Genomic DNA, 27,763 nt, shown 5'->3' with positions numbered 1-27,763 from the left:
AATTCAAGTCGAATTCAAATGTTTGTCATGTGTTTTAAAGGACACTGTTTTAATCTATATTCATGTATGATTTTGATTCCAAAAGTCAATCAGACATGTTAAAAATAGACGAGAAAGTACAAAGTAACACAGCAGTAGTTACCCGGGTACAATGTGCCACATTTTGTTATCTAACAATAAGGCAAAAAAGGATGTAAAAGGTGACTAGTAACATTATATGCCAATACTGGAGTCATTTTCAAATCTTTAACCCTTTGTTTACAGGAATTTGTGGACTAACCTGATCAGGAAACATCACAGGCAATTATTTAATTATAAGCAACAGGCTTATGTGTAACAGGGTTACATGCAAACAGTAAATACATTAAACTGTAGTTGTAACTGCTACGTTAATAGAATTAAGCAATTAGTCTTTCTTCTCTTGTTTTGCAAAATTAAAGCTCAGACTATAACAATGCAGCCCAAGAGACACTAATTCTTACTGAATCTTGCTCAGAGGAAGTCTTTAAGATTCACTGCAGAGTTGATGCATTAATGCAAAGGCTCCAAATGGCACCAACTAAACTCGCACATGTGATTCACAAGATGAGGTTCGCAGCTGCACATAATCTGCAGTATTGTCCTAGTTTTTTTTTTCCTTTTTTGCCGCGTTAATGACACCCCTCATCACGACTCTCTCCATTCACAAAGCAAATCCTGTCGTGACGGGAAGAACTGGCTCTGAACGGGGCTTGTGGGTGTCTCAGAATTCAGAGAACATGTCTAATTTTTGCAGCAGCCTCGCAGCCAGCCACATTCATTGAGTTCCTCTCCGTATGCACACGCTGAATAGGATCACGCTGTAGGAGATGTACATTCAGAGCTCGCTGCACCATATGATTAGAGTCTTTCAGCCGAGCGCTTTTGCATTTCTTCCTACCGACTGTCCGACGCATTTTACATAGATAATAATAGTTAATGAATATGTGTACCTGAATGAATTTGAGCTGTGAGGGATGGGTGATGCTTTAGCTCTTTGGATCATGACAGCCTCGCTCCCCACTTTGTGTGCGGAGTGTGCGAAGCGCACGGAGAGACGAGAGGGAGAGGGAGAGGAAAAGCGCCCTTAAACGTGGGCTGTTGTGTATCCCTCTCTGGGCCCCTTTGCTATTTTTGTGCCTGGGTCCGCACGTCACGCTTGGGTATTTTCTCTGGTGACTAGCTCGCATCAATAGATCTTCTAATGTACATCCAGTCGGCCAGCAGCTTCGCGACTGATGGGACTTTTACCTCGCTCGTTTCTTTCACATTTCGCCACCCGGACATGAGGAGAATGGAGAGACGGACTGTGCAGTATGAGGAATGTCACATGTGACTGCCGATATGGGACAGGGGACTATTCAAATGTCAGGTTTGTATGAGGATTATATTTGATATGTGAATGCCAGCTGCTGTGTGTGTGCTGTGTGTCACTCCGATCACAGTGAGAGAGCTGCTGGTTCATTCTGCATGCTGTCGTAGAGGACTTTAAAGCCAACCGTCTCCTTATGATATTTATGGATTTGTTGTCAGCGTGAGACTTCAAGCCCCGTTCCCTTTAATGGCCAACTTAGCCCCTAATGATGTAATGCAGCGGCATAACGATGCTCTCCCGTAGCTCACCGTGCTCCCTTGTGTGTGAAGGGATGTGCCCAGCGAATGTGCGGTTCAGATAAATGTCTCCACAGAGACGTTTCTCCATCCATGCGGACATACTGTACCACAGTCAGCCCACAGTCATCCCGAAGCACACCTACTGCCACCCACCTGCCTCCTGTTGTTGCACGTCATTGCTGCTGTGTCACATATTTTCGTTTAGGTTAGCGCTTGTTGCCAGGAGTGAGAGGAATTTGGCTTTCAAAGGTGCGCTGGCCCACTCTTTTTTTGGAAAAGTCTGAATGCGCTCAGAGACTTGTCAATGAGACTCTGAATGTGATGGCTCTGTTTCCTCCCTGTCGTGCTCAGTTCAAAGGTATGCATTGTTTCTGAGGGTCTTATCTCATTGTCACTCTGCACCTATATTCCCCTCTTCCCTCCTCTGGTGGCTCACAGAGGATGGAAACTAAGCAATGAGGTCAGATCGACCTTGAAAGGGAGCTCCCTACCAGGCCTCTGAATTTTTGTTACCCCCAGGCACCCTCCAGCTTAGTTTACCTCTCTAAACCTCCCCGTTGAAGCATGGATCATTCCAATCCAAAGCTGCCCCTCCACCTCCTCCCCTCCTCACCATCCTTCATATGCCTTCATTATTTTTTCTGTATGTGGAGGAAGCGTTCAAATCTGTCTGACAGCAGAGACCCCAAAGATGAGCTCAAAGAGGGGAATGGGCGTTTGGATAAGAACACAAAAGGTAGATTATCATCTTTACCGCTGCTTTCGAGCGTCTCTCGGCATCTCAAGAGTCACCTTGGATTCATATCCTCTGGTTTTTATGCTTGAGCAGCGTGGTGGTGTGCTAACAAAGAAAGAAAGGGAGTGAGAGAAAGAGAGTGAGAGTCGAAGAATGTCCTAATTAAAGGGAACTCAGAGGGTTTGTACCAGATAAAATTACATAACGTCGTTAGGGAGGACACAGCATTTGATACTGAGAAGATGAAACTGACGTGCCCTCAGATGGCCATCCATCCCCATGGTATGAAGTGAAAGTGTAACCAGTTCACTTCAGCCACAGGCATCATGATGTTTCTCGCTTGAGTCCTGCATGTTTACCTACAGTGAAGAGTGTGGTCCTGTGCGGCTCACTGTGGAGACGGACACTAGTGACTCAGATAGGTTGGAAGCCTTGAATCCCACTGGAGGTGATATGAAATGATACTGGATTTAGATAAAAGGCTTTAAAGGTGCGGGCGGACTCATTACACTTCATTGCCATTGATTTAAGACTATCGACTGGCATGCTTCAGCACACATACCAGACTTCAAAAAATGCTTACTTCCAATAACAGTCTTGTCTTCTGTTCTTCGGTTCAGTCTAGTTTTTATTCCCATAATTGCCAATAATGTCGACCACGGCTGAACAAGTGAGTTTAAAACTGAATTTATTAATTCCCTTTGACCTGTTGTAACACCCAGTGGCAACCTATACAATGTAGCTTTGTGTTATGAGCCATACAAATCGATTAATTTTTACAAACTAGATCATGTTACCTTTCAGATTAATTTTAATACATTGCAGTTATTTTTTAAAATTTTCCAAAAAGATTCAAATTTGATCAAAAGCTGAACACTACCTCTAACTCGGGATGGGGTGATGGTGACCCGGTGCACAAATGTTTGAATAAAAGTGACATTCCACATTACGGTACTGGCTTGTTTCCCCATGAGGACATCATTTGACAACCTCACCTGTGCCCTTAATGATCAGTTTTGACACTTCAGTATATAATAGTAAATATGTGGTTTGGTAGATACATGGGCAGAGACCACTTTCACTCACCCAGTGATTTTGTTCCATAAGGAGGCCTGAAATATGACAGAAACCACTCAGGTCTGAAGGGACCTTCGAGGGTTACTCCTAGTAGGCTTTCAAGGTGCAAAGAGTTAAATACCTCTTCATATGCACATTCACAGAGCTTCAGAAAATTAGGTGCCAGGGTTTACCTTGGTAAAGAGACCCAGCTTTTCCATTCCTGCTGTGATGGAGCTCATTATGAATTTTATACTCCAGTTTTATTAGGAGGACTTTTGGGAAACAGCCTTGAATAGCTCTCAATTTCAAGCGCAGACACACACACACACAGACTTTCCTGCCTCATTTATTTTGTCACGATAATCTTCGTGCATATTTATGTGGTCCTAGTTCATGTTATTGCATCCTAACGACTCTTTCTTATTTCTTTCAGATGACCCTTCCCTGCAATTCACATGTATGTTAATATTACTAAAGTTACATAACAGTTATTGTCCTTGAAAATCGATCGCAAAGGAAGTGACACTGGATTCATGGAGTCACTTGAAACTACTGCAGGGGTAAAAAGCTCCACTGAGGGTCAGGACAGAAACGCTGCACAGAAAAAATGCTCATCGGAGGTTGCACAGAGTAGGCGGAGACCACCAGTCGAATTGGAAGCCAAAGGGTGGCACCAAAAACTAGAAGAAGCTCAGAGCAAAGATACATGTGGTTTCAAAGAAATGTCTGACTCAGGGAAATCACTGCAATTAGAAGATCAGCACCCTCAAGCTCAGTCCACAAGCCATCCAGATTATGAGGTATCCTCATACCCACTACAGTCCACAAAGCAGTTTTCTAGTGGCAGACAGAAAGCTTCTACACAGTCCCCAGCACCCACATCTCACAGGAAGTCCCCCAGCTCACCTGAAGTCCAACAACAATGTTCAAATTCAGGGATGGATCCACTTACAGAAACGGTGTGCAAGGTGGAACAGAAACCACAAAAGCCTGGGAAGTATGTTTGCGATTACTGCGGAAGGGCATGTGCCAAACCCAGCGTGCTTAAGAAACATATTCGCTCGCACACAGGGGAACGACCCTACCCATGTGTTCCCTGTGGGTTCTCCTTCAAAACCAAGAGTAATTTGTACAAACACAGAAAGTCTCATGCTCACTCAGTCAAAGCTGGAACGGTGCCATTCTCAGAACTCGGTTCGTACAATGCCAATACAGACCAAGGGTCTTTTGAAGGGGAAGGAGAGCTATTCTCTGATGCTGAGCAAAGCACAGACACGGACGAGGACACTCTTAATGACCCGCTGCTGCTGCTGGACTCTCCAATGGAGGGATCAGATAACACTGCTGTAAAAGTACTAAATCTCATTGCTCAGAAAAAGGGAGCCACGTCAATGTCAGCTCAGGATGGTTCATCCCAACACCAAGAAATCAATGCACCTTCTGCTGCTGCCGAGGCTAGTCGTGCAATTCAATCTTGCACAATCAAACAGAGGCTGGCACTCCGGCTGTCTGAAAAAAGAAGCAGTGACTCTGACCACAATCTGTCCCTCCCAAGTCAGTCTAGCAAGGGCAGCACGGACTCCGGGTACTTCTCTCGCTCTGAGAGTGCTGAGCACCAGACTGGCCCTCCGAACACTAACGCAAAGTCCTACCAAGAAATTATGTTTGGAAAGTGTTATCGGCCAAGCCCTAAGCAGGCTACAGCTTTTGCGGTTTGTAGCACAGACACGAGTGAATATACCAGCAAACGCTCAGAGAAAGGCGTCTCCCGTGTTTTCACGCAAGAAAAAGACACAGTTGAGTCAATCAAAATAAACACAAAATCGTTCACAAGGGAAGAGGTAAAAGAACCCCTATTAGATGCTAGCTCTGATGTGGGGCCTCTGATTAGAAGCAACTCAATGCCAACATCCTCAGCAGTCTGTCTGACTATGCCTCAAGCACTCAGAGGCAGTCACTCGTTTGATGAAAGAACAAGCACCGGCGGCATGAGGAGACTCAGGCGGCAAGCCGCTTTCGAACTATCCGCACAAGATGGCCATACTGACACTGACAGTCATGGAAAGATTAGTGAGAGTGGCATTTCACCCTCAGGACTGGAAATGGAAAGCTACCCTTCTGTGGTGCCTAGTATGAGCCATCAGAGGCATGCGATGGAACTGGCAACGCGCAAGCGTCGGAAGGAAAAAAGGGAAGAGGAGGATTTGTCGGGTCAATATGAAGGCCATCATGAACCGTGTGAGGAGATGTTTGATTCAAGCAAGGACTATGATGTAAAACAAGGCGCACTGGGCATTATGGCTTTACAGAAAGGCCATTCACAGATGGACAGGTGTGACATGGACATATCGGTGTGCCCTGAAGTGTCTGCTCGAAAAAACTTAGGGAATGTAATTTCAGTTATCCAGCACACAAACTCAATAAACAGGCCTTACTCTGAACATTCAGAATCTTACAAATATCAAGCTATGGAGGCCTCTGAATCATATGAGATGGAGCGAAGTGACAGTAGATTAAGGGCGTCGGTTCAATTAGGTCCCAAGCTCGTGCGGCAGTCTAACATACAAGTCCCAGAAATTAGAGTCACAGTAGAGCCTGATAGTCCAGAAAAAGCTCCTGAGGTGCAGGTGAAAGAGCCAGAGAAGCACGTGGAGGAGTTTCAGTGGCCTCAAAGGAGTGAAACTTTAGCACAATTCCCTCCAGAAAAACTCCCTCCAAAGAAAAAAAGGCTACGCTTAGCTGATATTGAGCACTCCTCTGGTGAATCTAGCTTTGAGTCGGCCTGCACTAGCCTGTCCCGCAGCCCCAGTCAAGACAGCAACTTATCTTACAGCTCCACCTTATCGTTTGACAGGGAAGAGAGCTTGAAGTCAGTCTCTCCCGCCAGGCAGGATGAATTTGGCAAACCATTAGAGTTGTTAGCTGTGCCAGGGAGTGGGCACTCCCTCTCAGTGCTCAACCAGCGTCAACAACATGAAATGAGACGCTCCTCCTCAGAGCAGGCGCCGTGTAACTTGCGCAAGGAGTTCCCAGAGTTGCGCAGCATATCATTTGACTATGGCAGTCTTTCTCCAACATCCAAAGTTAGACACGTGGACATAAACTCTGTGAAGGAGAGAAGGAGGGGAAACTTAGTGCGACAGGAGTCACTGAATATGGATAGTGAAGTAACATCACAAGTGTTTCCACAGTATCTCAGCAGCATCTCCCCTTCATTCACTGCCGCCACTATCCTGCCGCAGACTTTGCCAATATTCTCAGCTGGGAGTACATTTCCTCAGCTTGCACATCCGAGCCTGATGGTTCCCGTAAGAATTCAGACTCATGTTCCATCCTACGGTAGTATCACATACACCTCAATGTCACAGATTTTTGACAATCACTATGACAGTGTTAGCTCCACTACGTCCACCCTTCAGAGTCAGATTTCAAGAATTTCTGGGAATCTCGATTCTCATAACATATCGGCTCATACAAAACCACCTACAACACACACCCTCAATGTTGAGGCCCTTGATTTGTCCTCAGCCAAGCTCAAGACAGGCATCCCTCTCTCTCTGACCTCCAGAACTATCTCAACCACTAATGCCTCCAGTGGTGGCGCAAACAAACGGATGCTATCCCCTGCCAGCAGCCTGGACCTATTCATGGAGGTCAAGCAGCAAAAACGTGTGAAAGAGGAGAGAATGTTTGGGCAGATTGTAGAGGAACTGAGTGCGGTGGAGTTGGGAAAATGTAATTTGAGTGAAGAGAAGGGGCACAGGTCAGGGATGCAGGGTGCACCAACACTTCATGCTCAGAATGACTCACGCAGGAGTAAATTTATCACACTTCAGCAAAAAGAGGCCGAGGCCACGGACCACGGCGCGGAGTCAGTTATGGAAAGCAGCTCCCTGGATGCAAGCTCGCCTCCTTACGCCATGATATCAGTCAGTGAAGTGAAAGAAGCTGGCACGGAGAAACGAGTGCAGATGGATATAGTGGCACAGCTGGTAACCAGTCAAGACATCCTGATGTCAGACTCTGAGCATTCAGGACTGTTATCTCAGTTTCCAAGTCTTCGCACGACGACAGGTGTGAGCTGGTGTTATCTCAATTACACCACGCCGAGCTGCTCTCACAGCACCGCCCCTTTCTCATCTGTGTACGCCACCTGGCGTGTGAGTTCCCATAACCCGAACCCTCTTGAAGTGAGCACCAACTCTGCTCTGGCTTTGCTGCAGTCCAGACAGAGGGGAGACAAGGTTATATACACCATGGCTGCCATGTGCCAGCCTGGTACTGGGAAACTGGTCTCATCACTCATCCTGTGGAGGCAGACCATGGAACAGGTAAGAAAATAATCCTGTCTTTTCTATCAAAGGCGTACTGGTGTTTTAAACACCTGTTGAGATATTGAATTAAAGCCTTATTTATTGTACCTCTTATATCAGTAATCACTGATATAATCAGAAATAATTATGAGAAGATAACTGTTTAAAATGCAGAAAGTTTTAAGGACCTTAATACCCAGAATTTGGCAAACTGCACACTTTAATCAACTGACAGAAGGTTTCCTTGGAAAGATCCTGGAACGAGCATTTGCTTGGTGCTGATAATGATATTTAACTATGAATCACCAAATGGTCTTGATTTTAAAAAATATGTCTTGAAGATAAAAATACCAGATATTATAATTATATTAAGGTCATTATTAAGTCCAAATCTTGGTACTTTTCTCCACTGTGCTCAGTGGATAAAAAGCATAAATTTAACATTAAGATCAGAGTTACCTGTGCTGGGATTTTCCCCAGCAGTGGCATAGTTCATGTTTGCAAAACATGCTGTGCAATGCCATGTGTGACATACAATATTGGTGGGATCGCGTTGCACTGTCGATATGGTGTCCACTTAAAAAGGATGTTAACACAATGTTTGTTCATCTGATTCAGCTGCAGAGGAAACCGGAGCCCAAAGAGGTGGACGTCACCTACGGGAAGAAGGTGAAAGACATCAGCTGCAGAGTGAAAACTGCCAAGGAAGAGTGGAAAGAGAGGGAGGCTGCCACAACCCAGACTATGCCAACACGAATTAAGATCTTTGAAGGAGGGTCAGTCGAGATATTATTTACCATTACACTCGTCACTTCTGCTGACTGCATATGCAGCGGATATATTAGAGTGCTAGTATGTGAAGTATCTGTTGGCCCACGCTCTTTTTGCAGTTTACGACTGTGCTTTTTTTGCATTTCTTTATTAGAAATGAATCTCTCTCTTTCAGGTACAAATCCAATGAAGACTATGTATATGTTAGAGGTCGAGGCCGGGGTAAATACATATGTGAGGAGTGTGGTATTCGCTGTAAGAAGCCAAGCATGCTGAAAAAACATATCAGGACCCATACGGATGTGCGGCCGTATATCTGCAGGGTTTGCAACTTTGCTTTTAAAACTAAAGGTAAGCATTTTTTTTCTTACAGAGTAGTGAGTTATCGTAGCTGTAGCAGTGATAAAAAAAAGCTGTTAGATTAACTTTTTTTTTAAGCATCTGAAATGTACGAAAGTTCAGTTTCTGTTGTGTTTAATTTCAACAAATTTGCCTTATTTCTGCAGGAAACCTAACTAAACACATGAAGTCAAAAGCGCACATGAAGAAGTGTCTTGAACTGGGAGTGTCAGTGACGATGGATGAGACAGAGATACAGGAACATGGTAAGACTGGGATGTATGTAAGTGTTGTAGATATGCCCAGCTGTCACTGCAACAAATCCAGATAAACTAATGTGTTTCTCATTTCAAGTGGACGACATGCAACAAAAGTCCAAGACAGAGGTGGCTGCGACGACCAAACATCAGTTCTCAGACGCCGAGGACTCCGACGGCATGGATGAAGAAGCTGATGAAATCGATGAAGATGACGATGAGGACGATGAATACGAGGGTGATTCCACTCCGAAGTTACATTCAAGAAGCACGAGTCCTCAGCCGTGTGGAGTTACCTCTCTGTCAGTTACAGCCACTGCTGCCATCCACGGCTGCTCCCTCACATCTCTGCCCGGAGTTGATGTCAGTCAGCAACCCTCCGGCAGACGTACGAGCTTGGATCATCGTCCTGTTCTTGCAAACGACCAGAGAGAGAAATCCGTGGATGAAGACTCTCTGACCATGCTGTCTCCAGATCACAGCAGCTTCCTTTTTGACCCTTATTCATCTTGTCTACTCTCTCCTGGCTGGGAGTCTCCCATCAGGGAGCCCTCCCCTTCACGTTTACGTTACCCGTCCCCAAGGAGGGAGCTTTCGCCACGTGGTCGCTCCTCTCCCAGATGGGATACCTCTTCATTGAGGCCCAGTTCACCTAGCTTCACACCCATCCAGCATCCCTCCCCGGTCTCAATTGAACGGCCCATGTCTCCCGGCATAGAGCTTGCTGGAAAGCGGGAATCCTCAGTCAGAGGCAGGCAGAGGGTTGTGTTAAGAGCCGTTTCACCACGCAGAGGTTCACACCAACATAAAGGCAGCGGTGACAAAACCAGACACCAAGCAAAGATGGAGATGGCTCAGTACCAAGGAGCCTTTGAAATGGAGATGGTAAGTAGCACAGCGTGTTCTGCAGCCAGTTCAAGTGTAACACAAACAAAGAGCTTTTAAGGACTTATTGTTAATCTGTTCAAGTGTATAGAACAGCATCTAAAAATTATTTTGTTAAATTTTGATGAATCTGGGTACATGTAGATGGACCGTGTGTGGTGTAAAAACAAAAATATTTTCATACACTGTATTTAAGAAATTTTTCAGAAATGTTATATTCTTGTCTACTAGTGTATCTAACTCAAACAACATAAGATATTAATCTAGGCACAGTTAAAATGGTAACTATGTTTAAAATTATAGCTTAGCAAACAAGCATGCTAACTCTTGCTAGCAGGTGGCGTGTCGAGTCCATCGCCATTTTTTCTTTTGGGACAGTTTTTTTTTTTTTGCCTTAATTTAGTCATTTTCAAGTCAGTAAATACTTAGCTTGTAAAGCACAACTGTTGTCTAGCTAATGTTGTGCTATCATGACCTGGCATTGTATGGTCGATACTAGTGTTTCAGCAGATTAGACACTTGCTACAGTTAGCGCACCCTGATCTTTAGCATTTGTTACCAATAGTGAAGACTATTCTCCCCTAATGCCCTAGTCACACAGGCTATCCCCCAACTGTTGCTGAACGTTGCTGGCAGTTGCTTTTAAGTTGATTACAAAAGTCTGATTCAACCAGGCCAAGAGGGTAGTCAATTACCCAATGTTAATGACCAGTTGCCTCAGAAAACTGTGTACCCCACAAATGGTTGGCGACTGGTTGCTGGCAGTTGCTAGTGTGAAACTTATGATGCTATGCCACAAACTTTCTTGTGATTGCTTTTAGCGTTAGCAGGTTGTGCATAATTAGCATGGAAGATGACAACTTAGGTGCAAAACTCTCAAAAAACTTGTCAAGAAGCAGTGAAGCAGCGAAGAATGTGACTCAAACTGTAAATACAAACTTTTGCCAAAGCAATCTGCTAGTGGAGGGAGGTTTTTGGTGCATCACCTTTTTTGCGACTGTTTTCACCTAGCGACAGCCAGCAACCACTCACCAAGACTCAAAAAGATTACACATTTTTCCCTAGCAACCAGTGTATATTTCAGCATGGAATTAGCTATTTGTGTTTCACTAGTTAAAAGAAAAGCACACATACATTTTCTTTTTCTTGCACTGAAAGAACAAGTAGTAGAATATTCTGTTGGCAGAGAAGTTTTTTCTTCTCTGAGTGCTTTCATTTTTCAACATTCACATTACTTCATGATTTCTAACTAAGATATTTTCACATGAGAAATTATCTTGGCGATGCTGAAATTGCCGCTAATTCTGCCAATGTGTCGTTCCAGGACCAAAGGAGCAGCTTGGCTTCCAGTCTGCCTGGTGCTGCCAGTTCTCATCATCAGAACATCCTCAGCCACCTCCCTCTTCACTCCCAGCAGCAGGCCCACAGTTTGCTCCCCGTTGTTCCTGTTGGCGGGCTCCAGATATTACACTCCCCGCCTTCCTCCAGCACTGATGTCAGCCCCTCTGTGGCGCCAAGCCCCCAAAGCAGCGAAGGCCAATGTTGCAGCAGCAGGGAGGGATCTGTCCTCAGTCCTGAGACAGAAGGAGAGGACATCAGAGGCCACGGCCAGCTGTCCTGCCACGAGGCCGCTCAGGAGAAAAGCCTCGACCCCGAAGTCGGAGACAGCGGACAAGAGGAGAATGTACAGACCTGCTTGAAAGCCATCGCCTCACTGAAGATTACCACAGAAGACCCTCATTAGAACCGTCATTGTCTGTTTTCTCGGGTTGATCAAGGAAAAGACACCTCCCTGCTACACCTGCGACCTTGTCACCTTCTGCCCTTTAGGCACATGACCTCATCTTTATCCCATTAGAGGCAATATAATAACACTTCCTCTGGTCTTGCACATACCCGAGACATCTTCTTAAGTGGATAATATGAGTGGAGGTCATATCTTTTCAGCGAAGAAGAAGGCCACCGCATCTGATGAGCTCTTCTCTTCAGAGGCTTTTTGGAAAACTTGGACGAGCAGCAGGGTGTTTTTTGCGTTAATGGGTTCAGGTGCAATACGGAAAGATATTCTGCTAATATGCCTTTGTCTGACATAGTAGTTTGCGTACAATTGCACATAAATTATATTTATGAATTCTGTACAAATGTCCTTAACATATACTCCTTCTTAGATACATACAAACAGTGTATTTTACTGTGTGTACTTTGAAAATAGACTGTTGTTTATGTAATCATATCAAGGTGTGATGCAGTAGTGCAGTAAATAAAGACTATTTATAAGGGGAAAAGTATGTGTATTATGAAACAGTCTGACCAAATTTTAAGTAGACGCTTCTTGTGCAGTTTGGTGCTTCTGATCAAGCAGCGAGGGTCTGTGCCTTTATTTTGCGTTTCTTCATTTCTTTATCAGAGCGAGAACTATGGAAAGCAGTCGAGGTACTCTTTATTTTGCTCAGAGGACAGCTTTTTCTTTCTCGCCCCGTCGGCTTTATTTATGTGAAACAAGCTTAAAAGAAACAAAAAAAAGTTTCCTATGTTGCAAATTTTCTTAATGTTGTGGTTTTTATCTTGGTAAAAATGCATGGGATTTGCTATTGCACAACAATAGAGGAGGTAATTATGTAATTATGAATACTGTAAGATGTATTTATATATTAGAACGTAAGCACTTATTGATACTGGTAAATATTTGACTACTATTTATATGGTATATCTGTACTTATGCAGCAGTGATGCAGTTATGCAGTGAGCTACGCTGGCATTGCTTTTGATCTCATGTCGTCTCTACAGTTTTTTTTCTTGCTTATACAGATGACCATGAGCATTTTATGAGTTTTAAAGATGCACTTTCATCCTTTTACCTTTGATGTTTTAACTGACTCGGTCAGTGGAGGAAATGGGGGAGTAAAACACAGTTTGTTCTCTTGTGATTTTTGACACATTCCAGTTGTTTTTTTTCTTTTCTCATTGTGTAAAACACGTTGCACACAAATCCAAGGGGCTACAATGATCAGTCAATAGTACATTTTCTTGCATTTCAAGTGTAACTGGATGAATCAATATAAGTAATGACGTTATAAGCATGACTATTACTGTGCTTCAGCTCACAATGTAAGTAATCATTCACCAAATGCATTACTTCTTCTCTGTATATATATATATGTGTATTTTTATGATTTAAACTATTTTTGCAGTGTTGAATTCTGAAAACTTTTTATGTGGATTGTTTATATCTCTTTAAGAGGTAAAATGTCTGCAGCTGATGTAATGGCAGAGGTTTAATGAGGCTGATTGCTAACACAGCGTGTCTCATCTTTTTAAAAAAAAATGTACTCACATCTTTAAGTGATTATCCGTTTTTGAGACTTCGAAATTTAAAAACACAACAACACTTTGTTCACTCATGTTTACATAAAAGATTTATAGGTGCACTGCTTTAATTTTGTGTTTTCCTTTCTGAAGGTGTATGTAGCTTTGATTTCACGGTTGTGTATTTTCATTTGTTGTGCACATAGCTCATAAAATGTGAAGGGAAAGTGAAGCCTTTTATTTGCTTTAGCATACATTATGTATTCAGATTGTGTTTTGTGTTTTTTTTTAAATTGTGTATTCATATATACTGAACTGCATTGTGCCTCTCATGTCTATGGAAATCCTGTAAAACACACAGAGGACAAATCATTTTACCTCTAAGCTAAGATTTTTTTGAGGAGGGAAAAAACAACCTCAGTAGCCAATCTGTTGTTTAGCTATTTGCATCAAATCTGGCTAGTCAGGACGGAGTGCCTCTTTTATGCTATGAGGAATTTATTGTTTGGTGCTCTACTTTTTCAGATTAAATTCAAAATTGTTTTAAAAGAATATAATTCTAACCCAAAAATGTGTGTCGCAGCTTATTTCACGGCTTCCGTACCTTTCCTCCTGCATTATTCACCGCTGTTTAAATTAGAGCTCGCACGAGAAGGTTTTCAGATGAAATCGCTCACATTTTATCTTCAGGGTACAGTGAAAAATTGGAGAATCTCCAACCAGTGACATCCTCTGGTGAAGAATTATTACTGCAGTCATAACACGGGAGAGGAAAAATAAATGAACGCTTCCAAAAATAGCTCTCACCTTGTGACTAATATTGAACCACATTCGCACACACTTTGTTGTGTATCAGCAGCATTTGCGGTGCACTTTACTGCATGTGTGAAGCATGTATAAGCAAGGAAATGAGAAAATCACATTTTTTCGGCCACTCTTCTCTGGGTCGGGGGAGGAGGTCTGTTCTAATTCTGGCCAATCACAGAGACACATAAGGTTTTTTCCCCCCTTGTCTCCTGCTCAGTCACCAGGCTTGTCAGGCCCATTTGTTAGAATAATTATATGGCTGTTAACAGCAACCTTGCCTAAAATAAAACGAGTGCTGCATTGGTTCAAAGACACCACATAAAATGGCTGCTAAAGATTTTACCAGAAGATTTATTGCATTCATACATTGTTAGCGTGAACACAGGTGCTTCTTGGGGTAAATTCCCGTTAAGATTACAATCAGAGGAGGCCCGTGGGTTGTTTTTAATAGAGGTGTGCTGTGGAGTATCTCTGTACTCCCTCTCTCTGTTCAGAGTGAGCTGTGCTCCTCTGGTTTATTTTGAGGTGGTCTTATCACAGCTGTTGTAGCTGGTGGCAGCCTGTCCAAGCCCCTCGACACTCTTCCTTTTCTCCCTCTGGCCCTTGGTCCTGGTAAGACCCTGTTTGCTCCTTGCCCTGCTTCTTCAGGGATATTTAGGCTTTAATAGTTTAAAAGGTTAACTCTTGTGCTTGGGATGTGTTTCAAAACGTCTTTTTTAACGTACTAATGAGTGCCTCTCTGAATTTGATGGATGCAATCTTCGCCAAGTTTGTTAGAGGCGAGAAGCTCTTGATGGCAGTGAGGCTAGTCTAGTCTGTGAATGCGTTTAGTAATATTTATGTTAAAGTAAAGTAATGGCTCACTAAAGCCACAGTGTTACATACACTGTGTTAAAGGTAACTTTAACCTCCTAGAAATATACTGCGTGCCGACGGGGGTTGCTTATGTAACATTTGTGTTTTTATTGAATATTAATAGTTGAAAAACAAGACTTTACTGCGCACAACCACTGACATCAATAAGAGTGGATAAGAAATAAATAAATAACGTGCCCATATTAAGAAGTTCTTAAAATAGCCTGTGGATCTGGAACAGGTGCCATGTGCTCAGCTTGTGAAAGCACAGGCAGCGTGAAGGCTGCACTAATTTTTATGCACATAAACAGGCTCTGGCTGCAAGCCCGTACAACGCAAGAGAAACGCAAGGACTCGATAGGGGATTATATTTATTATTCACTAATGAGCTTTAGTATTACTTTAAGTGATTATTGTTTTTGTCGTAAAAATGGCTGCCTGTCTTAACAGTAAATATAAGATGGTCTCAAAACCAAGAAAAACTCGGGCCACCATTCATTTCTTTGTTTTGCAAAAAATGGAAAAAACGAGTGCGTTGATTTACTGAAACGTGTCAAGATACACGGAAACAAAGAATTAAAAACAACGTTTGTACCATTATTCTTCAGCAGGAGTCTGAACTCTTAGTTTCTTTAACTACTCCTCTGGAATTTTTCTCCATCCTCATTGAAGGATGCAAATGCATCAAATGAAGGTCTACATACATCTCTCAGGTCCTGTGTCAGGTCTTTGCCGGACGTTTTCCTATTTCTAAGAAAATTACTCTCCTGGAGATATTTTTGTAGGCCTAGCACTTCTTTTGTCCTCCACCTGTCCAGTTTACTCAGAATTTTAAGTAAAAACTACTCGGCATGCTGAGATATGTTTTCAGCTAACAGCTCTTTGTCAATCACCTTATTGGTGTAAAGCTTATTGTCAAATTATTGTGTTATCTTTGGCTTTTTAAAAAAAAATTGATTTGACGTAAGAAATGAGAACAAATTATGTGTTTTTGTGACAGGGTGCTAGTAACAAAGGGCCTGAAGATACAAATTAAAATCGATCTGTTCAAAGTTGTTTATTACAGCATATGTAAACACATTTGTTCACCCCTTGAGTCTTTCTTATACTTAAATGATTCTTGGGTCAGTTTTAAATTGCTTAACAAACAACCCAATGAACGAAAAAGCAGCCAATGTCCAAAGAACTTGATGGTAGATTTGAAGTTTGAGTCCATTTTTCTGCCGAGCCTTTACAGCAGGGTTACAGAGTTTTTACAGTCTTTTACCAAAGAATTATGTGTGTCTATTTACAAAAAATAATAATATCTGTTGATGTGTTGGGTCAGCCAATTCACTGAAAGACATTTACTTACTGTCTCTGTATGAAAATCAGGTGTGATTATTTATCTTGCTTCTCCTTTTCTTAGTGGTTAACCATAACGCTGTGTTGCTGTACTGGAGAACATGAATGAAAAAGTCAATTATGACATCATTGTAAAGACCTGTGCTTTTTCTACTATGACAAAAAGTTCTGCAGAGATGAAGGTCTGTGCTGGAAATTCTCAAATCTGATTTGAGTTCATCAGATTTCTGATTGATTAATCAGTAAAATTAAGCTTCAAATAGCAAAGCTGGAATAACTAGGACCAAAATGGACACTCAGCGTGACTTTGGTTTTCTCCATGTTTACTACTTCACTAAACAGGAAAACATGAGTCTATCTTAAACCTAATCCTTAGCCTCTTACACATGTACGGATTCCATTACAGAACCAACCATCTCCCTTTTGGAACTACCTCAGAAAAATGGAGGCTTGTCAGGAGAGTAAACGCTCACCCACGAGTCCTGAAGCATCGCCAGCCGAGGATCACCACATTGACCTGACAGAGGACCTGGGCCAACAGCTGGAGGACATCATTAGCACCTACCAGGCTGCCGAGATTCCAGCTGAGCCAGAGGACACGGAGGAGGTCACAGCCGTCAAAGAGACAGAGACCCGCAAGGACCAGAAAATGGAGAAGAAGATGCTGAAAAATCTAGGTGCTGTGTGTGGTTTTGAAAAAACAAACAAAAAAACAGTTTTAGTGATTTTATCTGAGGTGGGTTTGATTCAGTGAAGTCAGCAAAAGTCCAGGTTGTACTGAAAGTGATTGGTGTGTGATAGCAGAGCCGTAACGCGTGTAAATGCATCCATCTGCAACAGAGAGGGAGGTAAAATAGTATTTCCAAATGCCTTTTATAGTTTGTGTCATTCAGCTGCCAAGATGATTTTTCACAAGATGGACCAGCAGAGTTCTTGAAGTCCCAGAAAATCATCCAACAATAGTTTCTGTATCAGTCTGTTTAAAACTGGCTTTATGGCAATGATTGATTTTTAAGGTTAAATTCTGTATGGCTGCTCAGGGAAGGAAGCTATGCTGTTGATGCAAAGTCTGAACAAACTCGATTCTCCGGAAGAGAAACTGCAGGCCATCATCAAGAAGCATGCCGAGCTGGTGAGTGGATAAAACAAAGGCGAAGAGAGCAAAAAAAGAAAATGTATAGTAGCTCTCATCAAAGCTATGGTTTGTTTCTAGAGAAAAGATATAATCACTATTATGGGGCACTGTGTGTGTGCTTTTGCAGCTGGAGGAGCATCGCAGTGATCAGAAGCAGATGAAAGTTCTCCAGAAGAAGCTTCTCCAAGTGATGAAGGAGAAGGACCAGCTGCAGGGCGAGCACAGCCGTGCAGTGCTGGCTCGCAGCAAACTGGAGGGGCTCTGCAGAGAGCTGCAAAGACATAACAAGACTTTAAAGGTAGCTCAACTCCAGACATCACTGCTTGAACAGTGTCTAATCAGAGATGCCGAAATCGCCATTTGCTGTTGAGCTATGGTGCCAGGTGGTCCCAGCATATTTTGTGCTCTACAGGATATGACATCACTGGCACTGAAAATCTGCTGCCATGTCAAAGCTCAAAGTTTGACCTATTCCACTGCCACCCTCACAACTCCTGTTGTGAAGCCAAGTGTTGTTCAAAACAGCAGAACTTTAGCGATGATCCCTGATCAAATATGCATGTTTTTGCTTGCAGTGTAGCACGTTTTAGTCAAGATTGTTTTGGTGTGAGCTGCTCAGTTTCAGAGCTTTTTGATGCTTTAGCAACTATCACCTTTATAACAATCATAAGAACTGTGCAGACAACACTGCAGTTCAGTTTAAAGGGTTTGCATTCTCTCTTTTATAAGTTTAACATCATGGATGCTTCCTCTTGTACAGTGATACAGTTCCTTCATGAGCTTCCTGCATGGCTGCTAGCTGGAGCAATAGCAAATTATATAAGTCAGTGGTGGTGCACAAGACAAACAAAACGGTTGAGCATTTATATCCATCTTGCAGTGCAGGTTTTAAAGCTAACACCCATGCTTGAATCGCAGGAGGAGACCCTGCAGAGGTGCAGAGAGGATGACCTAAAGAGGAAAGAGATCACCACCCATTTCCAGGGCACGCTCAGTGAGATTCAGGCTCAAATTGAGGAACACAGCAGCCGCAACACCAAACTGTGTCAGGAGAACGGCGCTCTTGCAGAAAAACTGAAGGGACTCATTTCACAATACGACCAGCGAGAGGCGGTATGGATCCTGCTACACTGTGAACACACACGGACACTCGCATAACATAACAGCAAAGCCAATTTGTACTCCCAGTCTACATGCATTATTAAAACTGGATAAACTGTACTTGTGTAAACCTTCTCACATCTGTGCCCATGAATTATTTGCAGATTTCTCCCAGGTCTTACATTTATTAGTTACACTATTTCAGTTTTATGTAGCCAAAGGCTCCCAGAGCGAGAAATGAAACAGCTTTCTCTGTGAAAACGACTCATAAATCCACCTGAATGTCTTCCAGAACCTGGAAAAGGTTTTCAAGCACAGAGACCTGAAAGAAAAGCTGCTGGAAACCAAACTCGCGCAGGCAAACATGCTGCTGAAGGAAGCAGAGGAGAAGCATAAGCTGGAAAAAGACCATGTACGTTTTTTCGTTGTGCATTTTAATAAAAGATTTGTTGTAATAATCCCCTAATGCTCATTTTTCTTTACCATTTCAAAATCACACAGCTGCTGAAACAGGCAGCAGAATATAAACTGCAAGTGAAGGTCATGAAGGAGCAAGAGATCGATATGAAGGCCCAGGTATGGTATCAGGGCATCATGGGCAAAATTGGATCATTTTTCTACCTCCCTGGAGAAAAGTATAATGTTTTGTTACCATTCTTCCTCAGCTTGATATGTACTCCAAGAAGTTTGATGAATTCCAGGGCACGGTAACAAAGAGTACCAGTGTCTACAGCAGCTTCAAACAGGACATGGACAAAGTAAGTTTGGTTTTACAGAATATTTGAAGTCTGCTTCAGGAGATTAAATTATTGAGTTTTTCTGCAAAAAGATGATGACAAAGATGACAAAAATACAAATGAGAGGAAAGAATCCCATGAGCCTTTCAGTAACACTTCAAAAACTGACAAACCTTATAATCCTACACTTGCTCAGTTGCAGCTATTTTTAGAAGATACTTTGATTGTCTGCAGCATAACATGATTTTTTTTGTTGTTGTTGTGCAGATGGCCAAGAAAATGAAAAAGCTGGAGAAAGAGTGCCAGTCATGGAAGACTCGCTTTGATGGCTGCAATAAGAATCTTATTGACATGGTGGCAGATGTAAGAATTTTTTGTTGTTGTTTTAATTCATTAATACCCTCATACATAGATAGATTTAAAAAAAAATATGACCCACCAGGGAAAAAATTCAGTTTACCATAGGAAATTTTATACAATATGTTAAAAATATTTTTTACAGAAAGCAATCAAGGAAAAGGAGTTTGAGCTTCTCACCATCAAAAACCAGAAGCTTGAGAATCTGTGCAGGGCTTTGCAGGAAGAAAGGAAGAGTCTATATGCAAAGGTGCATGGAGCTGGCAGTCAACCAGAGGACAAGTCTGCTGATCCATCAGAGAAGGGGGGCTCTGAGAAGACACCTGAAGACCCAAATGAGAATCAGCCCATCCAGAATACTGCAGCACCTGCCCCTACCGGGACACCAACGCTCACAAGTCCGCTCACCGAGGAACTGGCTACACTGAAGGCTGAACAAGCCCTTCTGAAAGAGGTCGCCAGTTCTTTCACAATCTCTCACATTGCCCCTACAGAAACAGGCACAAGTCAATCACATGAACCCACCAAGGAGCCAGAGGAGAACCACATAGAGCAGAGCGAACACCAGGAAGTCCACGAAGATGGATACCAACAACAGAGAGATTTGGAAATGGAGTCAGTTGATTAATGTTGAAATCACTGTGAAAAGAAACCATGATCATGTGAGATTCTTAGCAATAAAAATAAAAATGCTACATCTGTGTTGAGTGTCTGATCCTAGTGTAAAGACATTTAAAAGTGGGTTTATTTTAGTATGCAAATCTCCACCTATAACTACACAGATTAAGAACTTGTTTAACAAACCAGAGCTTTTCCAACTACCCATTTTTTTCTCCAGTAACAGTTTTGTAAGACTCAGTTCGATACCACGAGACCCCTCCCAGCAGCCTCAGCCTATAGCAGCATATCTAAACGAATGTTCAGGCACATCTAAAGTAGCTGTAACTTTAATCGTATATCAAAAAGGAAAGTTTTAAGTCCAATATTAAAAGTACAAATCCAAATACAAACTGGTTGTGGAATCACTCTGTAGAGAGTCTTGGCTTTAATTACTTGTGTTGCAATATCGCTGCACTTTACCCAGTCTAGGACCTGATAGGATCTAGTGAGCATGGAAACTGTTACATAAGCAAACAAGATTGTATTTTTTCAGTATTAAGGTGGCTAGCTAAGGGCTAAGAGACAACAGAAATTCACAAGAAAACAAAAACTGAGTCCAAAGTTGAATGAATTTAACTACAAATTCACTAATTACTGATTACGTAAGCAAAATAATCAGTTTTTCTGGCCTTTGTTTCATACACATTCCACATCCCATTTCTTTGCCATGATAAACTCTTGGGTTTCTCTTGGGTCATTATCCATTTGCCCTGTGAAACAGTATCTGATTAGTTTAGCAAAATCTGTCTGGACAGCCCTTTACACTTTATAATTTATCTACTATTTCTATTAGCAGTCACATCGTTAATAAACAGAGGTGGCTAGTTCCATTGGGAACCATACCATAATACTGACTCTACCATGTTTGACAGATAATGTGATATTATTTGGATCATGAGCTGTTTTTGTCCTTCTTCACACTTTTCTCTTCCCATCTTTTTGTGAAAAGGTAATATTAGTTTCATCTGCCCAAATATATATATATTTTTTTTCAGAACTGTTCAGGCTCCTCACGAGTTTAATCTGTCCTTCCTGGTCTTGGGTTTGCACCTTGCTCTACACAATCTTTCTCTTAAATGTGGACTTTTAAAATGAAACACCTACCTCTTTGAGAGTGTACATGACTTGGTTAGATGGCATGAACACTCGTGACCATGGAAATAATTCTGTGATCATCACTTTTAGTTGTCATTTATAGTCTTTCACACCTTTTCGTGTTGCTGAGCTGGTCACTGCATTCCTTCTCTGTACCAGATTGTTGATTTGGGCACTCCTACGTTTTCTCTCTCTGTCCCTGAAATGTTTATTTTGGTTTTCAGCTAATGTTGTCTCCTTCACTTCAATTGACATCACTATGGATATTGAGACGTCTACTAAATGTTCAGCACTTCAATTTCAGATCGTTTAGCTGCTTAGTTTGTCATGGAATAATGGAACAATGGATCTCACCTGCTCATTAAAAAAAGTGTCCAATTACCCGTGAACACAATTATTAGTATCCTAATGTGATACTGTACCAAATCAGTGAACAGTTATAGCATAACTAAACGATAAAATGGGCTTGATGTCAAAGAATGTATTTTATTTTAGAATTTTATTTCCTTTCTTTCACCTTTCTGTTTTTTTGGCTTTTATTTCAGTTTTGATTAAATGTTTTGTTATAAGTCATTTAAAACCTGCAAACAAACACTTGTGTCACAAATCAGTGACGTTCCCCTTTAAACTGAGCTTCAGTCAAAAATCTTTTGGCTCTAAACTTGGCCAGACTGGACTTTGAGAGAAAGCAGAGGCAGTTGTTACTGCGGTCCCCGATAAGAGGCTGGAGAGTTTAAAAGAAAAATGGCAGAACAACCGGATTCAACTGCAATTTCTTGTGCAAAAGCTCTCTCATCTTTTGTCGAAAAAGGAAAAGCTCTGCTGGACCTTGCTGAGAAGGAAAGCAGGGAAGGTAGGTCACACAAGTGTACATAAAAATAGACACCAGTCGTCAAACAATTTATGGACGTAGCATGAGCAGGGGTTGCAGAAGTCCTATCAATCATTATACATAAAGAATCCACTGAAACAGATGGTTAGCTGCTAACTTCATGCACTTTGTGACGCACAGGCTCGTGCCAAGAATTCGTCAGGCAGAAAATCCGCATAGAGCGTAAACAGTCACTGCTGGGTCTGATTGAAGCCGGTGCAACTCTGTACAACAGGTCTAAAGTCCCACCTTCAGTTTAACTAAGCAGCCTCTTCTGTTAAACCTTATTATATTTAATATTTTTAGCTAAAATATGTAATGAAGTGTTATATTTCAGGCCCATTTTTTCTGCTTCACAGCCTGTCTGTTAAACAAAAAAAGGATGCAGAGGATCTCTGGAGCAAAAATACAAAGTAAGAGCACAAAAATTCAACTTGTACAATGTATCGAGGTATTATCATCTAGATTACATGACAAAGGCCAAATCAGCTGTAGCCTGTGCTGTCACAATTGCTGTGCATCCACTCACTGATTCACATAGTACAGTAAGTCACAGCCTTAATAAACTGACATGACCCCTGAAAACTATTCTGCATGATGTTCCCAGCTGTGCTGCTTTGAGAGAAGCTCTTCAGGACTTTAAAGAGCTCGAAGTGAGTTCTTTTAATACAAAATGTAAAATATTTTTAAAAAGCATACTCACCACGGTCGTTTTACGTAGTGCAGCCAATGTACCGCAGGTGCAGTGGGATGCCTTTCTACAGCGTTTGGATGATGAGCTACAACTGAGTCCTAAAATACACAATGTCGATCATCAATCAAAATGCATTTCACCAGATACGCCGCTCATCGATGCCAGAACTGGAGAGTGGGTTTGATGAAAGTCTTTAATGCTTCCACACTTATTAAAAAAGCGTAACAATGAACCTCATATATCTGCCAGTTTTTATGCGTCATTGGTGCTGTCTGCTTTGCACCTTTATATTTTACTGAGGCTTTGTGTTTGACAGAACAGTAACGCTGCAGAAATATCTTGGGAGAGGTAAGAAGATATTGCTGGTGTTAATCCGTCAGTTCTCCTGTCTGCTCTGCCGTCTACACGTTCAAGATCTGCAGAAGAATCAAGTAAACATCACACACCTAATAACAATGCTTAACCAAAAAAATGATTACCAAAGAGTTATAAGGTGAAAACTTTGCATATCTCAACATGCTGTGCAGTGTGTCTTTAAGGGAGGGAAACAGGGAGAAAGTGGTAACAGGTCTTGAGCCCAAATTTAAAAGTTTTGGGTCTAAATGTAATTAGTGTGTGTAGAGGAAACCATTAAAGAGGAAGTAGTGAGTATCTACAGTCATCCGTAATACATGACTCTATCATGATATGGGGCTGCATTTCAATCAGTGGTGTTGGGGTTCTTGTCAATAAATGGTATTATGAATGTAGAAAAGTATCATCAGATGTTGATACACCACACAATAATACCATCTGAAAGTCGTCCGATTGACAGTGATCCCAAAAACACTGCTAATGCAGTAAAAGTAAACATTGATAGATAGAAAAACACACAATGAAACATAATTAGGCATACACTGGCCTCTCCACATCCTGGACTCATTATTGAAGCAGTGTTTGATCATTCAGTTTAATCAAATTCAATAGTTTTATTTATACAGCACCAAAATCCCAACAATAGCCTCAAGGCTATCAGGCTTCCCCCCCATTCTCTGTTAAGATACCAGAGAACGGAACAAAAGGCAGCAACATCCAAAGAAGAGTTTTGAATGCCCTAAGTTCAAAGTACACATGCTGTTTTTGCCCCATACACTGTGTTCCTATTAAACTGTTGGCTCAAGACTTCTGCACCATGGTGTATATGCAGTGTGATATTCTCATAAATATCTACAATCAGCTGATCTCTAAAATCCCCCAGTACAGTATATAAAACTTACATATACTTTTATCTCTAATGTTACTTTGCAGAGTTCTCTGGATGCACACTCAGTACAAGTGGTGGTCATTTCGTTTGGCTGTCAGGAGGGAGCATCACACTGGGTAGAGCAAACAGGCTGTCAGTACGACATGCTGCTGAATCCCAGTAGAAAGGTCAGGGGTCAACATCAGACAATACACATTTCAGTCTTTGATGAATAAATAAATTAACTCATTGTTTGGTATTGCAGATGTATAGTGCATTTGGTCTGGGAGCATCTCTGCAGAAAGTGTTAAACTTCGGTAACATGCTGATCTACTCTGAATATGTAGCGAACGACATGGAGTTTCCACGAGAGCTTCCGTGGATTCAAGACGACATGTTTCAGGTCATCAGAATTCAATATGACTATTTTGTGCAACACATCTATCTATGTATTAATGAATTCTAAGAGGTGATAGAGAAATTCACTAAATTTTCACCACAAAGAAAGACTTTTAAGATTTATGAATAATTTCTCGTTACTGTCATTTGTTCCAGCTGGGAGGCAACTTTGTTTTGGACGAACATGGAAGGGTGTTGTTCTCTCACCGCTGCCAGAGTCCAATAGACCGACCCTCAGTGGAGGACATTTTATCTGCACAGTGAATATTAAAATCCTTCATGCACGGCATGACTTAATTAAAGGAAAAAAGAAACAGATGATGTCAGCTGATTCATTCTTTGTATCAAGTTAAGATAAATGTGATTATTAAGCCACCTTTGAAACGATAATTTTGTGAGAACTGCTTTAAAGGTATTACTTTTTTTTTATACAGTGCTGTGAAAAAGTATTTTCCACCTTTTAGATTTCTTCATTTTTTCCTTATTTGTCATATGTATATCTTTCAGATCATGAAAAAAATGTCAGTACTGGACAAAGATAACCCAAAGATAACCCCAAATAAAATTATTTTATTTATTAAGGGAAAAAAGTTATCCAAATCTACATGTGAAAAAGTAATTGCCCTTAAACCTAATAACTGATTGTGCCACCCTTGGCAGCAATCAAGCGTTAGCAAGAACTGGCAATGAGTCTCTCACATCGCTGTGGAGGAATCTTGGCTGCTGCTCTTTGAAGAATTGTTTTAATTCAGCCACATTGTAGGATTTTCAAGCATGTACGGCCTCTTTGAGGTTATGCCACAGCATCTTAATCAGATTTAAGTTTGGATTTTGATAAGGTCACTCCAAGCCTTTATTTTAGTTTTGGTATTTTTTAGCCATTCAGATATCCTGCTGTATTAAGTGAATCAAGTGAGCTTGAACTTCAGTGTATAAACTGATGACTGGACATTCAGGACCTTCTGGTAGAGAGCAGAATTCACAATCAATTACAAAACGTAATGGAGGCACAAGCAGCAAACCAGCCAAAGAGACCAGATTCAGATTAAAAGTTTAAAGATAAGATGATGAAATAGGAAGTACATTAAATGTTTGCGTGGGTTCCCTCCAGGTACTCCGGCTTCCTCCCACCGTCCAAAGACATGCAGCTTGTGGGGATAGGTTAATTGGATAATCCAAATTGTCACTAGGTGTGAATGTGAGTGTGAATGGTTGTCTGTCCCTGTGTGTTGGCCCTGCGACAGACTGGCGACCTGTCCAGGGTGTACCCCGCCTCTCGCCCTATGACAGCTGGGATAGGCTCCAGCGCCCCCCGCGACCCTGAAAAAGGATAAGCGGAAGCGAATGGATGGATGGATGGATGGATTAAATATGAAAACGTATGACAGACACAATATCACTGCACTGTCCCAGTTTTCCACTTGGAACTCTTGGATTGCATTAACACTACGGGTAACTTGCACATATGTCAAGGCATCTAAGTGTTTAACGACACACAGCCCTTTTAAATTACAGCTCCACAGTAAGAGTATGCATCCTAAACATGTCCGAAGTGCACATCTGTCACCCACTGACTGCATGTAATGCATTGTCACATGAAACAAAAAGTGCAAACTGCTGAGTGGTTGAAGTCCAACATCAGGTAATAATAACAAACTACAACTTATGGTTGGGTTTCCACAGTTTGCAATTGCTTACACAGCATTGCGAAAATGAGGTGATGCAGCACAGCCTCTATTCTAAGGTCTGAAGCCTCTTTTGTCCTTTGATAAGTGATAAAACCTGGTGTATAAATGAAGTCCATTTAAACATGGCATTTTACCTTAAAAAGCATACATTTTGCAGAAACAATAACTGTTTTCAACTTTAAAATCTGATGTTAAAACTGCTACTTCTCATATCTGAGTTTCAATCAATGATTAGAAAATGATGCAAGAAAAATTCTCGCCAAATTTGCAATAGCAGAAGAAGAGCAGTTCAAAAATATATCTTAACGATAAAAATCAAGATGAAGGCTGAAGGCAGAAAATGCACCTCTGCAGACATAAATCACAGGATCAAGCTTCATAATGCTGCATGTTTAATGACATAAGCCTGCGCAAAACCCTTGAAATGATGAGCAGTAAACTCAAGAGTTATAAAAAAAAGCAGGCCTTTGATCAAGACTCTTCTTAGACATCTTCAGACTAGAACTGCTTAAGAGACCCATCATTTTAAGACAGTCCTTAATCACCAGAGATGGCAAACGTGGACAAACTCATCATGCAGATATGAGACTTTGGGCCATTCCAGAGGAAGATTGCCACACTTGATAGTTTTCGCTTTTGTACTTGTTGGAGTTGTTTTCTTAGGCCACACTCTGGATCACTGGTGCTGGAGTCATGGATCTGAGGGCCTCTGGGAGGAATGTGGATGGAGTGATGTCAAGGTGCGGGACGTGACCATTCCCCACTCAGAACAGTCTGGATCTTTCAGCCGTTGTGAGAGATTTGCAGTGGACTGGAGCGAAAGCCAAAAGAAATATGATGAACTTGACTGGCAGCGGATTGCTAATGCAACCCAGACGGTAGCGTGCGAAAGCAGATGGGTGTTAACCGCACTACTATTGTTTTAAAGGTAAATGGTCATTTTTTTCCTATTTCTCCAATGATGTTATAGTATGATGCCATATATCTTTAAATTGATTTTACAGCTGTTGTAATTGAGCTCATGGGTTGCGTTTGCATTAGACTGATTCATGTTTTGACTACTTGAGAAGAAACTCATTGCATCACATGTAATATTCATGTGATGTTGTGTAACTCTGGAACATGACCTAATCTGTCCTGCAGCTAAAAATAAAACAAGTGAGCCATGTTACCATGAGAGTTTTAAAGAAATCCATTTTCAGTTGTGAAAAGAAGTCTTTTCCTGGATCTAAACTTTCAAATATTGCCCCCCTTGCTATTCTCATCACACACATTCGTTTGTGTTCTTTGGTTTTTACTAGGTTTATTTTACTGTTATAGTCATGAAATCACAAAGGAAAACAGTGTTAATCTTTGTGTTTCTTGGAATTCCTTCCCACCTAGTTTTTAGATCCTGGCTCGCCGACATGAATCAAGTTTCCCTGGCATGTGGATTTTTCATTGGAACTTTTGTGACAGGTTACCCAGCTGTCAGGTTATAATAAACCTATGACAATAGGT

The 27,763-nt window shown here is 41.7% G+C and overlaps 4 protein-coding genes across 6 annotated transcripts; all 4 read left to right on the top strand.

Annotated features, from left to right (window-relative positions):
• The first annotated feature begins 558 nt into the window (after positions 1-558).
• On the top strand, positions 559-14,049 carry hivep2b (HIVEP zinc finger 2b). The gene is made up of 7 exons (XM_086274499.1): positions 559-1,390; positions 3,861-7,758; positions 8,359-8,516; positions 8,687-8,862; positions 9,018-9,116; positions 9,205-9,992; positions 11,317-14,049. Exons 2-7 carry the CDS (start codon positions 3,961-3,963, stop codon positions 11,734-11,736), a joined length of 5,439 nt encoding a protein of 1,812 aa, XP_086130625.1. The 5' UTR covers positions 559-1,390; positions 3,861-3,960; the 3' UTR covers positions 11,737-14,049.
• A 540-nt stretch (positions 14,050-14,589) lies between these two features.
• Positions 14,590-20,333, top strand: txlnbb (taxilin beta b). The gene is made up of 10 exons (XM_086275253.1): positions 14,590-14,717; positions 16,711-16,981; positions 17,345-17,436; positions 17,567-17,737; positions 18,358-18,552; positions 18,833-18,952; positions 19,042-19,116; positions 19,206-19,298; positions 19,545-19,640; positions 19,780-20,333. Exons 2-10 carry the CDS (start codon positions 16,747-16,749, stop codon positions 20,260-20,262), a joined length of 1,560 nt encoding a protein of 519 aa, XP_086131379.1. The 5' UTR covers positions 14,590-14,717; positions 16,711-16,746; the 3' UTR covers positions 20,263-20,333.
• Positions 20,334-22,050: 1,717 nt separating this feature from the next.
• On the top strand, positions 22,051-24,977 carry LOC147306898 (peroxiredoxin-like 2C). 3 transcript variants are annotated; one of them, XM_086275810.1, is made up of 9 exons: positions 22,053-22,242; positions 22,402-22,495; positions 22,620-22,673; positions 22,868-22,913; positions 23,001-23,128; positions 23,271-23,385; positions 24,242-24,364; positions 24,442-24,579; positions 24,732-24,977. In XM_086275810.1, the coding sequence occupies exons 1-9, from the start codon at positions 22,134-22,136 to the stop codon at positions 24,837-24,839; spliced, it is 915 nt and encodes a 304-aa protein (XP_086131936.1). In that variant the 5' UTR covers positions 22,053-22,133; the 3' UTR covers positions 24,840-24,977. The 3 variants fall into 3 exon arrangements, with proteins under 3 accessions (XP_086131935.1, XP_086131937.1, XP_086131936.1); XM_086275809.1 differs by having other exon boundaries at positions 22,051-22,242; positions 22,868-23,128; XM_086275811.1 differs by lacking the exon at positions 22,868-22,913 and having other exon boundaries at positions 22,052-22,242; positions 22,982-23,128.
• A 1,836-nt stretch (positions 24,978-26,813) lies between these two features.
• Positions 26,814-27,744, top strand: slc22a3 (solute carrier family 22 member 3). The gene is given in 4 exon segments (XM_086275821.1): positions 26,814-26,881; positions 26,883-27,164; positions 27,466-27,477; positions 27,600-27,744. Coding segments are annotated over 4 exon segments (507 nt in total).
• Positions 27,745-27,763: the final 19 nt, after the last annotated feature.

This window comes from Aulonocara sp. 'chitande type north' Nkhata Bay, linkage group LG19, assembly GCF_057382095.1.
Source record: "Aulonocara sp. 'chitande type north' Nkhata Bay isolate Kocher_YH1m ecotype deep benthic linkage group LG19, A_spYH_male_GT1.1, whole genome shotgun sequence".
In the NCBI taxonomy this organism is placed as follows: domain Eukaryota; kingdom Metazoa; phylum Chordata; class Actinopteri; order Cichliformes; family Cichlidae; genus Aulonocara; species Aulonocara sp. 'chitande type north' Nkhata Bay.
The sequence above is the reverse complement of the archived record's forward strand: the minus strand, read 5'-3'. Positions and strand labels throughout refer to the sequence as shown.

What these genes read in the sequence shown, in the direction of transcription:
- hivep2b (XM_086274499.1), top strand. Translation starts at nt 3,961, where the DNA reads ATGGAGTCACTTGAAACTACTGCAGGGGTAAAAAGCTCCACTGAGGGT. An exon ending in GGAGGCAGACCATGGAACAG is followed by an intron (nt 7,759 to 8,358) that starts GTAAGAAAATAA and finishes CATCTGATTCAG; the next exon opens with CTGCAGAGGAAACCGGAGCC. An exon ending in GACAGAGATACAGGAACATG is followed by an intron (nt 9,117 to 9,204) that starts GTAAGACTGGGA and finishes TCTCATTTCAAG; the next exon opens with TGGACGACATGCAACAAAAG.
- LOC147306898 (XM_086275809.1), top strand. Translation starts at nt 22,134, where the DNA reads ATGGCAGAACAACCGGATTCAACTGCAATTTCTTGTGCAAAAGCTCTC. An exon ending in GGTGCAACTCTGTACAACAG is followed by an intron (nt 22,496 to 22,619) that starts GTCTAAAGTCCC and finishes TCTGCTTCACAG; the next exon opens with CCTGTCTGTTAAACAAAAAA. An exon ending in TTCAAGACGACATGTTTCAG is followed by an intron (nt 24,580 to 24,731) that starts GTCATCAGAATT and finishes CATTTGTTCCAG; the next exon opens with CTGGGAGGCAACTTTGTTTT.
- txlnbb (XM_086275253.1), top strand. Translation starts at nt 16,747, where the DNA reads ATGGAGGCTTGTCAGGAGAGTAAACGCTCACCCACGAGTCCTGAAGCA. An exon ending in ATAAGCTGGAAAAAGACCAT is followed by an intron (nt 18,953 to 19,041) that starts GTACGTTTTTTC and finishes AAAATCACACAG; the next exon opens with CTGCTGAAACAGGCAGCAGA. An exon ending in TCAAACAGGACATGGACAAA is followed by an intron (nt 19,299 to 19,544) that starts GTAAGTTTGGTT and finishes GTTGTTGTGCAG; the next exon opens with ATGGCCAAGAAAATGAAAAA.